At 40.6% G+C, this 12656-nt stretch overlaps 1 protein-coding gene across 1 annotated transcript in view; it reads right to left on the bottom strand.

The window, feature by feature from the left end:
- Window positions 1–311: 311 nt before the first annotated feature.
- CHST9 (carbohydrate sulfotransferase 9) overlaps window positions 312–12656 on the bottom strand; it is a 244300-nt gene continuing 231955 nt past the window's right edge. The window contains exon 7 of the mRNA XM_021686272.2: window positions 312–1403. Within this exon, the coding sequence (XP_021541947.2) occupies window positions 312–1403 (1092 nt within the window). The remainder of the gene's footprint in view (window positions 1404–12656) is intronic.

Here is a 12656-nt window from a genome sequence, read left to right as displayed (position 1 = left end):
ATCATTGCAAGAGGCTGTTGAAGCTAATGTAGCAGCTGGCTAGGTTATTGCTTCTATAATATAATCCATAATGCAAAAGCAGCTATTTCCCAAACATTTTAGAGCAAGTCAAGTTGTTTACACATCTCTGTAAGGTAATTTTCCTATAAATTTGTGCCAGTTGGTGTCATACTATTTGGGAAAAATTCATTAAATCGAGACAACTACACTTAGTTTAATTCTCTCTCACACAGAGAATTGTAGGAAAATTACAGTTAGCTGATTGGAGGCCATCATGGAGTAAATACAGGGTTTTAGAAAAAGAATGCAAACTACAAAAATGGAGTTGTATAATTAAACATCAAATAGTCCAAGAAATAAAAGTCATAGATTAATTGTCTCTCAGTTCTAGTCAGATCCTTTAAATATTGTCTCACGACCTGAGCATTGGTTCTTTCATCAGAAGAGTGCCTATCCTTAAAGTTTGGAAATTTCAGCCCTTTTGGAGCGCCCACGAGCTGTAAAAAGTAATTGGCGTCTTCTTCCAAAGTTTCGAATTTCCCTACAAAATCATAGTTGATCAAACACGGATAGCAGAGTTTGCTGACCTTTTCCCAGTGAATGTCCATTCCTACGGGACGGTGGGAATCCAGCAAATAGTGGACAAACTCTTTGAATTTGACTCCTGATCCATTATTTAGTGCTTCTTCACAGGCATTTGGCCGATATTTCTTTATAATCGCCTTCCCAAATACCGGATGGTAATAGCTATTGGGGTGTTCAAATTTGTCCCTAAATGCAGACACTAACCTTTCCATGGGATCACGAACAAAAACAGCTTTGGTGTAGGTGTTTAAACGAGTATATATCCCTTTTAAGTCAAAGCTATCTAGTTTTTTCAAATGCTTCCCGTAGTGAACAGCATCATGGGAGATGTTGTATGCAGAGGAAGCCAACCCACTTAGTACCATCAGAATTCTCTTCCAGTTGGAGCAGCCAGCCTTGGGTACTTCACAATATAAGATTTTGTGTTTATCTTCCACATAGATCCTGGATACCATATGAAAAAGATGTGACTGAGGACGACTCACCCCACCATATTTCTTGCAAAACTCCTGAAGGAAAGACCTGCGTGTCTCCTGGGCCACATCTGTTTCCTTCCATCTGTTGTCTTTGACTAAACTTTTGTTTAAAGGGCGGATGTCCAATGGCCATTTCCTTTCGCTGAACTTCTTAAAAACGATCCTAGTTCCTTCATGTTTTTCACTTAGCTTAATTGTTGGTGGCCCTGTGGTCTTAACCAAAGCTCTTTCCTCTCCTTGTGAGTGGCTAGTCTTCCTTAAGACCCTAGTTGGCCTCTCAGAGTTGAGCAGAAGATTTTCTTTTTTTCCCTTGGGCTCCTCAGTTATGTGGAACTCGGGGTTCTGTTAAAATGGAGAAGGAGAAATGTTGAAAGCATATTCACAAACCTGGGTATACAAGGATCGTAACATATTTGTTTTAGAATACTATCGAGGAGAGCACATTTCATGTAAGCTGCCAAAACAATTTAGCAAAGCATGCTGAATATACATTCTTAGTAAGTTTCTTCAGAGAAAATATAACAATGAAAATGGTATCCATGCTTCATTCTGAACCAAAGTTTCACATTTTATATTATATATATTTGGATTACTTACATGTTATCATTCATTTAATGTTAATGTGCTGCATTACATTAATAGATTTTCTCATGCTAAATTATCTGAATGTTATTGGGATAAAACTACTAGTATTGATTTGAGTCTATGATCATAGTAAATCAGTTATTGTTTTCGTACTATCTTTGTTATCTGTGGTTATCAATTATATAACCTTCCAAAATGTGCGTGTGCGCATGTGCACACACACATATACACACACACACACGCACAGAGTAAACACAAGATGGAAAGGAGAGTGTCCTGAATTTTCATCTTAGCTTTGCCTGTAACACAATAGAATGTACTCCATCGTCCTGTAGGTCAATAAATCTTGAGCTATTTGGGAGCATATTACCTTCAAGCAATGATTTATTTAGTGCACTAGATGTAGATATAAAATGCAGCTGTATTTGGATTGAAATTTTTTTGTTGTTTTTGGGGTATTCTGTAAACACAGAAGAGTTCAAAGTCATAAATTACAACTTAAAATTGTAGCAAGGCTAAATATAAAATCCTCATGACCATTTCAGTTTTCTAAGCACTTGCAAAAAGAGATATTTTTTCCCTTGGAAAATGATTTATTTTATAAAATTCATTTATTATAATACCTTAATAACTATAATCATACAATTTCATTCATGTATGAAACCTTTCCTCCTTCCCAAGTAAAGAATGATTAGGGAATCCAGAAAAGTTTATTTGATACCCTGCTATACAAAATGAAAAGTAGAACAAGAATTTAGTTCTTTTGTCAGTGGGATGAATCAGCCTACCTACCATCTACTGTTCATCTGACTACATCCTTCCTACAGCTCTTGCAATGACTGCATAAGGGAAGACACGGAAGACAAGATTTACAAGATGGTGTCCTCTCAGGGTTAAAAATTGTAAGGAGTTTGGCTTTTACTCTGGGTAAACTAGAGAGCCATTGAAGGGCTCTGAGCAGAGAAGTAACATGATCTTACTTAGACTTGAAAAGGATGGTTGAGGAGAAGACTGGCCTAGAGATATACCTATAGAATTGTCAGCATGTTACTGGAAAACTAATGAATAAATGATGTGCTGTGGGAATAATGCATGGGGCCACCAGCCTAGTGGTGAAGGGAGTGGTGGGGAAAGTTTCTTAGAGGTTATCTATCTATCTATCTATTTATCTATCTATCTATCTATCTATTATCTATCTATCATCTATCATCTGTCTATCTATCCATCATCTATCGTCCAACCCTCCAGTTAACCACTGTATCCCCAGTGTCTAGAATGGTCGATAGCCTATAATAATTGCTCTCACATATTTGTTGAATGAATAAATGGAATTAAGTCTTCCGGATTGATTAGGAGTATCCTAGCAAATTGAGCAAAAGAGCAGACAAATAAAGCACTGTGGATGGGAGCCACCTCCAGGCATCATGGTCCTTCTACTAGCTGAGCTTTAAGTGGGGTGGGGTGGGGATGGGGAGTGCTTTTTTCTAGTGCAAGATTGTGTGAGTAACCCCTCATCACCATACACCAGCTTAGGTAGCCACATAAACCAGCTGCCCAAATCTTCCTTAGCATTGAGCCAAAAGGGACTTGATCCCAGGGCCCTGGGATCACAACCTGAGCTGAAGGCAGATGCTTAACAAACTTGAGCCACTCAGGGGTCCCGACCACCGCGCTTTTAACTGAAGTGTTCTTAATTGCACGTAGACCTCTGCCACCTCCATCATCTCTCTGACCACCATCCTCTAACCTTCCTGCTCATCGTTACTTCCAGTTTTGCAATTCTCTGACCACTTCTCACTATGTTACTCAAGCTCTTAGCAGCCAGCAAGCCTGGTTCTTCTCTTCACTCTCAGAAAATCACCTCTGTGGGGAGGCGTTCCCTGTCTACCTTCTCTAAATTATGTTCTCCTCTGAGATTCTCTCCCATATAAGGTTCCCCAATAAGAATGCTACTTATTTTCCTCAGCACTTACTGCAACATGAAATGATTTTATTTACTTACTTCTGTGCTGTCTCCTCCCATTCCCAGCTCTATTGCAGTAGAATATGACTGCAGAGGTCTTATCTTTTTTGTTCTCTGTTGGATCTCTGGTACCTAGCATGTTGCCTGACACATTGAAAATGATCAGTAAATAATTGTTCGATGGGTAAATGGGATTTTTTAAAAAACCAGAGGTGGATTCTCTATGTCAAAAGTTTCAAGATGCAGTAAAAAATGAATCTGTACATCTCTCTAGTAACAGGATTTATTTACACAATTATATTACACTTCTACCAGCCTTTATACCATATTTAATTAAATAAAAAATAAATTTACGAAAAAGTCTATCATGGTGTTCTTGCCAATGTCAGCTTATGGTCTTTATAAACTTCTCCTAAACATTGATAGTGGTTATACCTTGATTGTATCATGATTATGACTTCTTCTTCTTTTTAAATTAATTAATTAATTAATTTTTCTTCTTCTTCCTTTTTTTTTTTTTAAAGATTTTATTTATTTATTTGAGACAGAGAATGAGAGACAGAGAGCATGAGAGGGAGGAGGGTCAGAGGGAGAAGCAGACTCCCTGCCGAGCAGGGAGCCCGATGTGGGACTCGATCCCGGGACTCCAGGATCATGACCTGAGCCGAAGGCAGTCGCTTAACCAACTGAGCCACCCAGGCGCCCTCTTCTTCTTCCTTTTTAAATCAAAGAGACTAGTGTCAGCTTGTTTGTCATTTCAAATAGGAAAAATAGTGCGGTATGATGACTCCCTGCACATAACCAAGACGTCCTTCTCGTGTACACAAAATCAGAGTTGTGCATGCACAAATAGTCACTTTAAAATACATATCATTTTTACTTGGGATATTTTAGATTTTCTTGAAATACCAAGTGGAAGGAGAAATTCAGCTTCTGTTCAATGACTACTACACATTTAAAAATCAGGTGGTGCCTCAGACTATGGTGTTCAGAAATTTTAAATTTTCATTTATATTGGAGAGCAATGACTGAGGAAAAAGATTGTCATGAAAATAGAAGTTTCGGGGTGCCTGGGTGGCTCCGTCATTAAGCGTCTGCCTTTGGCTCAGGTCATGATCCCAGGGTCCTGGGATTGAGCCCTGCATCGGGCTCCCTGCTCTGTGGGAAGCCTGCTTCTCCTTCTCCCACTCCCTGCTTGTGTTCCCTCTCTCACTATGTCTCTCTGTCAAATAAATAAATAAATAAATAAATAAATAAATAAAATCTTTAAAAAAAGGAAAGAAAATAGAAGTTTCTTTTGCTTTCTTTTTTTTCTTTTTTATTATGTAATGTTAATCACCATACATTACATCATTAGTTTTTGATGTAGTGTTCCATGATTCATTGTTTGCGTATAACACCCAGTGCTCCATGCAGAACGTGCCCTCCTCAATACCCACCACCAGGCTAACCCATCCTCCCACCCCCCTCCCCTCTCAAACCCTCAGTTTGTTTTTCAGAGTCCATCGTTTCTCATGGTTTGTCTCCCCCTCTGATTTCCCCCCCTTCATTCTTCCCCTCCTGCTATCTTCTCCTTCTTTTTTTTTTTTTTAACATACAATGTATTATTTGTTTCAGAGGTACATCTTTTGCTTTATTTCTTGTGGTAAATGCAATTTTAATTTAATGATGGGCTTCCACACAATTGTTTTATAACCTTGTCGGAGAAAAAGTGTTAATCGAAAGGTCAAGGTTAACTTGGATAAATACCTGACCAATTCTTGTCACGGTGCTGAAAATCTGTATTCAAACAAATCTTTGGCAGAAGAGAACACAAATAAAATAGTTACACACAGAGCCGCTCATGCTAAAGTAGGCATGGAGGGCTTGGAGTCCTACCTGCCTGCCAAATCAGATTGGTTCAAAGTCACTCCCTGCTGCCTGGGAACGTCTGGAGGCTCGCCAGCAATCTGCCTCCCAGCCTCACTGTGGACACATGGAAGCAGAATCTCTGTGGTGGGGCTCCGGACTCTAAGGTAAACAAGCTCCCCAGGCACTCTGCCGGCAGTAATGGCATTTGAGGGACCACTCAACTAGAGTATGGCAAATGGAAGTAAGAAAGTAAGAGTTCGTCTCATACTACCCAGGAGGGAAAGACATCAAATGTGGTGGGTGTGAATATTTTAGTTAAGTGGAAACAAATAGTCTGCTGAGGGTGGGGATGGCTCATCAGCCCTCATACAGACCAGATGGAAGTGCATGTTTCCCAAGCTACTTGCTAATGGCTGGTTTGGCTAGGGAGATAACTGCATGAGGGAAAGGCTCATTGCTCATAAATGAGACTTCAACCTCCTATTAGTTTATTGAGTACTAGTTAGTTTCCTCAGGTCTGACTAAATCAAGGGATGGGCTAAGGTTAATTCTAAGTAATGACACCCCAGGAGGCTTCTTGTGGGACGGCCATTAGACCTTCTCCTAACCCACTTATCTCACCATCACCTCACCTTATAAAAACCATTCCTAGGGTGTGGTGGCCTCCCTCCCCACCCCCATCCCAACTCCATTTCCTTCAATCACAGCAAAGGCTTTCCATGACTGAGGGGTTTGGATTACAAAAATTGAGATTAATGGTATTTTATTTATTATTTTTTCTTAAGTTTTTTATTTTAATTGCAATACAGTTAACATACGGTGTCATATTAGTTTCAGGTGTTCAATATAGTGATTCAACAATTCTATACATTACTCAGTGCTCACATGAGAGGTATACTCTTAATCCCCATCACGTATTTATCCTTCCCTGACCCACCTCCCCTCTGGTAACCATCAGTGTGTTCTCTATAGTTAAGAGTCCATTTTTTGGTTTCTCTCTCCCCCCTGCCCCTTATTCATTTGTTTTGTTTCTTAAATTCCACATATGAGTGAAATTTACAAATGAATGAAATCGTAGGGTATTTGTCTTTCTCTGACTGACTTAATTTCACTTAGCACTATACCCTCTAGATCTAGCCACGTCATTGCCACTTCTTTTTTATGGCTGAGTAATATGTGTGTGTGTGTGCGTGTGTGTGTGTATGTGTATATACACACCACATCTTCTTTATCCATTCATCAGTCGATGAACACTTGGGCTGCTTCCATAATTTGACTATGAGATGATGTTATTTTAAATTTGAAGCTTATACTAACGGATTTCCACCACCGTCATCTTCATGCTGATCACAATAACAACAGTAATAAAAAGAGTAGGCTCTTCCATCCCCATCTTACTTCAGGACACCTCATTCTGCTTGTCCCCAAAGCAAATGTCTATCTTGTTCCTTTTCAAAGTGGTTCCTCCTGTGCTTTTTTCTATTTCTGAAATGGTTCTATTGCATTCTGGCCACCCACTCACAAAATCTGAGAGATGGTTTAACAATCAGAAAGTAAATTGGTTAATTTACATCTCATAATGCCTCCTAAAAATCTTTTTCATTTATTATCTCTTAATTGGGTATTCTTAGTATCCTACCAATTGGTCTCCCTGAAAATTATTGCCAAATGAATCTTCCTAAAACATTTTACTTTTCATCCCTTAAAATCTGGAACGGGCTCAACTACATATAAACCCAAGTCCGGATTCCTTGGCTGGCGTCGGCAGCCTGTCACCACCAGGCTTGTCACTCTGTGCTCTGCTCCTGTCTTGACACATACTGTTTTCTACTTGCTTCCACTGGGCTCTCACCACCCTCCACTCTTGTTCCCCTTTGCTTGGGACTTTTCAAATCTCCTAGGCTGATAGAAAATCCTGCTCTCCCCCTGAAAACCACACACGACTCCAGCAAGGGATTCTACTCTCTTCAAAACATTAGCATTTCGTCTGTACCACCTGTGAAAGAAGTTATTTTATTCCAGCTCACATTGTTGTTTGATTTTCTCATTGGGAAAACTCTTTCAGTCACAGCTAAATCGTACACCAATGCAGAAATCTATAGTTTTCCATAAATACCTTTGAAGAATGGATATGCTTGCCAAGTTAGTTAAAAGATAGATCACTTCAGATGAAAAAAGTGAGTATTCAAAGGAATCTAATAGAAAAAAAAATGTGGCCTATTCATGAACCCTGCAGTAAATCTGAAAGCTTTGTTTTTAGACCTTAAGGCCTCTGTTTCCATATGGCTCCTCTGTACATTGACATTAATTGTTCTTTCTCTGTCCCTCTAAACTCACTGAGGGCCTACCACTCATTAGGCACAGGGCTAGATGCCCAGGATTTTGGGCTGGATAAGAAATGTGATCCTTGCCCACATGGGGCTGATATTCTTATAGGGAAAAAGACCCTAAGCAAATAATTACACAATTAATTAATCTATTAATTACCACAGTGGCAAAGCCTCAGCAGCATGCTAATGGAGGCTGGGGGGGAGCAGAAGTGGGACAGCAGGGTATAAAGACAAGTCTTACCTGGTTTGAGTGTTAAATCTTTTGTTGAGCACCTTTTATTTTACCCTGCTTAGTTGTTATAGTTGGTTGTTTAGCTGACTATCTCTCCCATTTATTTTAAGTTTATTAAAGGTCAGTGTGCAGTGTTATAAATCTGTGGAACCTCCACTAGCACCTAGAGTAGTCTCTTGAATAAACCTATGCTTTGAATTTAATTGAAGTAAAGAGCAATATCATTCCTATACTTCCCTTTATTCAGGCAATTAACTCACATTGGCTTTATGCAATTGACAAGTATTATACTTCTGTAACACTTGATCTGCTATTGTGCTATTATGTAACTGAAGGACTTTGATCATTCATCCATCACACATATATTGAACTACTACTATATGCTGTGTTTGGCATTGTATAAACAAAGATAAAATAGATAAACTTTATGGCCCCTTGAGGAGGTCAAAGTTTAATTGGGCTGATAAAAATAAGCAGTTTATGAAAAAAATGTGGTAATTGCCGTAATGAAAGGATACATAGGGTATTGGGGAACAGAGACAAGAGTACTTAGTTTGAAGAAATTTTGGGGGGCTGCCTGGGATGAATCTGGGAGGATACTGGGGAGTTGGTAGGTCAACAAGCCAGGGATGGGAAGGACTATACAAGCTGACAATGAGAAGACACTTGGGGGACCAGATGCAGATAAGAGGGAGAAGCAGTTGAGGTTGGGATTGACTCCTCATGCCCATATAAAGAGTCGAGACTTTACCATGTAGATGACCGGGATTTTCCATAAGGCAGGGACTTAGAAGGAACATTCTAGCAGCAGTGGGGAGGTGCAGCTGGGGGCAAGCAGATCTAGATGTAGAAGACAACTGTGACAGTCCATCAAGAATTCTCAGGACAGGAACCAAGACAACGAGGTAAGAATGCAGAAAAAGGGAATTATTTGAAGTAAATTTAGGAAATTGGTCAGACTGTAAGAGTGGAAGAGTGGGGGCAGAAGAAGTGTAAGGAATGCCTCCCCATTTCCCAGAGAAGGAGTAGCAGGTGCCATGGGAGGCAATGGGGTGGGTGTGGGTATTCACCATCTTCAGTTTCGGACCTTTTGAGTTGGAGGTGCCCTTGAGAAATAGGGGTGTTGGTATTAGGACTCCAGAGCTGGGTATACAGATTTGGGAGTTGTTGGCTGGGGGAGGTGCTAACTGAATTTATGGGCCCCGACGGCGCTTCTTGGAGCCACCATAATGAGCACAACGTCTGCCGGGTTTGAGAGCCTGCCACGTGCCAGAGCCGTACCACACCACCTATCGCTAAGGTCACCTTCCACTTCCATGTTACAGGTGAAGAAATGGAGCCTCAAAAACATGAAGTAACTCGTTTAAGGCACACAGCCTGAGGAAAAGGGACATTGCATGAGCCCAGTTTCTTTTCTGAGTTCAGAGCGTCCACAGTGCCTGTGTCTGTTGTGGGCCTTTGCAGGCAATTAACAGTTACATTTGATGATGATAATATTGGTGATTAGATGTGCCTCTTCCTATCACTGAGTTTTGACATTTTTCTAGTTTAATTATGTAATACTACTTCTATTTATTTATTTAAATATTTTATTTATTTATTTGACAGAGAGAGAGAGGGCAAGAGCGCGCACAAGCAGAGGGAGCAGCAGAGGGAGAGGGAGAAGCAGGCTCCCTGCTGAGCAGAGACCCCCCCCTCCCCCGACTCGGGGCTCGATCCCAGGACCCTCGGACCATGACCTGAGCCGAAGGCAGACGCTTAACTGACTGGGCCACCCAGGCATTTTAGTGATGTATCTTTTGTGATTTATCTTCTATTTAGATTTGAGCGCAGTTAGATTTCTTCATACCCCCATGAAGCCCTAGTTATTTCTAGTGGTTAATAAGGGTGATGATGGCAGTGGGTGGGATGCTTGAAAGCGGGTCCCTTCTGAGGGTGCAGACCAGTGTGTCTCTGTCTGGTCCCTCTGTGCCACAGCTGTTCCTCTCAAATCTTAGGCCAAGGGCTTCAGAAACTTATTACTTAGTTACGAGGTTATGAGAGGGGTGAAGACCGGCTACATTTCCATGACCAGGACCCTGGGACAATGGGGGAGGAGTGTGAGCATACAGTCCTAATACGCAACGCCATCAGCCCTGTCTCCTCCCATTCTCATATCCCGCTCTTCGGTCCTCAGTTATTCATTGAACAAACATTTCCTGAGCACTTACTGGGTGCCAGGCCCTGGGCTGCATTTTGGAGGCAAGTCATAGTTGGTTCCTGCTCTTATGGGGCAGCCTTGGGGGCAGGAGAGAGGAGGGAGATACAGAAAAGAAAACCAAGAATTACCACACTTAGGACAGGTGGCAAGACAGGAAGGAGGTACTAGAAGAGCATAAAAATGGGGCATTTAATCCCAGCTTGGAGGGCGGGGAGGGTTTCCTGGAGAAAGTGTGTGTCGTGTAAAATCATCTCCGTTTCCTGTTTCTTTGACTTATTTCCTCTCTCTAGAATATTCTTCTTCATTTTGTTTGCCTAGTTAAAAGGCCAGGGGAATGGAGCAAGCTAATTTAACCACTGCATCAACCCCAAAACAAGATATGGATATGTTCATTTTACAGATGAAGGACTCGAAGCTCAGGGAGTTTACATAACCAGCCCAAGTTAACACAGCTACTGCGAATGCTGTGCTTCCAACCTCGGTCTTACTCCTTTGTGGCTTTTTTTTTTTTTTTTCAGCTGCATCATACATCAAGCAATTTACTCCCTGTTTAATGCCCGTTTAATGAATTGATGTCAGTAAAGCATAAAGCATATGTCTGTCACATGACAGGATGATAGTTGAGACCTGGGATTTTTGAGTCATGTCGACCTGGTTTGGTGGCCCCTATTTCTTTCATTTTCTATCAGAGCAAACCTGGCTACCCTATTTTAGTTCTAAGCTTCAGTCTCCTTGTCTCTAAAATGGGGATAATAATAGCATCTACCTTGCAGCGTAGTTGATTGATAGGAAATGTGTGTAGAATGCTTAACACAAAGTATGTTTTCTATAAATATTAGGTATTTTTATTGATTTATTCCTTAAATATTTATGAGCATCTCTATGTGACAAGCATTTTCTAGGTGAACATGAATGCTTTTCCTTTGCTTTTTAAATCTTTTTCTCCTCTTCTCACTTAAAACACAACAAAGTGAAGAGTCGGTACATGCTCAATGGGGATAAAGCTGAGTGGAAGAAAGAAGGCAGAAGACAATTGATAGACAGAAACGGGAAAGAAAAAAAAATCAGTGGGAGTGGCGATAAAGACAATGAAAGAAAACAAAAGAAAAGAAAGCACACCTACAGTCCCAGGAAGAAATAATGAACACTTGAAGCTGGGGGGTGGGGGGGGGTGGTGGAAAGAGAGAAACTAGTGACTTTTAGTTCTCGCTCAGCTGCCACCTTCAAATCATTTAAGCTGCTTGAACACAAAACAAGAGTTTCAGTAGTGAGGCTATTCAAGCTGGTCCAACAAGCTCATTTCTATAAGTCACTTTGGATGCAAGGACTGAAATTCTAATTTCATTTGTCAGTCCTTTCAATTTTGGATTTAACTCCTTTCTCTCTCTTTTCTTCCCCCTTAAAACCAAAGAAACGTAAAAGATGAGCACTGAGGATGTACCACAATGTCAACATCAAGGGGGAAGTTTCTACTGAGAATAGTGCTGTTCTTTGGTTTGGCAAGACCAGCAGAACCTGAAAACAGACATAACCTCAATGTATGTATGTAGATAGGCCTTCTGTCCAAGGAGTCCATTGTGCTTTTAGAGATTGATCTTTTTATTTTTCTTCTAAGTTTTCTTGAGAAAAATGAGGCTTTTGTTTTCAAATTTATGGATAAATAAAAATACTTGTGTAATACTTTGCCCAAGGTCACCCTGTGGAGTCAGCGGAGGAGTCAAGAACACAGTCCAGTTCTCCACCTCCATCCCAGGAAGAATGAGCAGAACACTTTGCTTTTTAAAGAAACTCAAAACTGTAATGAGGAGCTGCAGCAGGATAATGTGAAATCCATTCCATATGTTTGCTCCTCACAATGTTCTCTCCGGGGTGTGCCTGCACATGTCCCGTGGGGAGGAGAGTGACAAATACAGTTAAAGATATTTGCAATAAAAGAAGGAGACAAGTGGATGTTGCACTGCAAGGATTTTGATATTTCACTGGAACTGTAGATATCTAATTGATTTGGAATAGGGCTCTTTAATATCTCCAAGTTGGTGTTGAGTTTTCTAAAAATTAGTAATTGTCAACCAGCTGCCCATCCCCTTGCATTGAAGATGAACAACAACAAGGGTGTGTATATCTCAGAGGGTTCTGGAAGAGACATGGGGGAGGCAACCTTGACTCTGACACTTCTTTTAGAGAATGCAGTTGCTAGACAGTTCTTGCTCTTGTTTTCAGAGGTGTAATGGGGAAGAGGGAGCCTGCTGCCCTGGGTTGGACTATCTATGTGTAAAGTTTCCTCTCTTCCTCCCTCCATTCCTTCCTTCCTCCATTCCTTCCTTCCTCCATTCCTTCCTTCCTTTTTCTTTCTTTCTTCTTCCTTCCTTCCTTTTTCTTTTTCTTTCTTCTTTCTTTCTTTCTTTCTTTCTTTCTTTCTTTCTTTCTTTCTTTC

The sequence above is a fragment of the Neomonachus schauinslandi genome, chromosome 14, assembly GCF_002201575.2.
Source record: "Neomonachus schauinslandi chromosome 14, ASM220157v2, whole genome shotgun sequence".
NCBI lineage: Eukaryota > Metazoa > Chordata > Mammalia > Carnivora > Phocidae > Neomonachus > Neomonachus schauinslandi.
The sequence above is the reverse complement of the archived record's forward strand: the minus strand, read 5'-3'. Positions and strand labels throughout refer to the sequence as shown.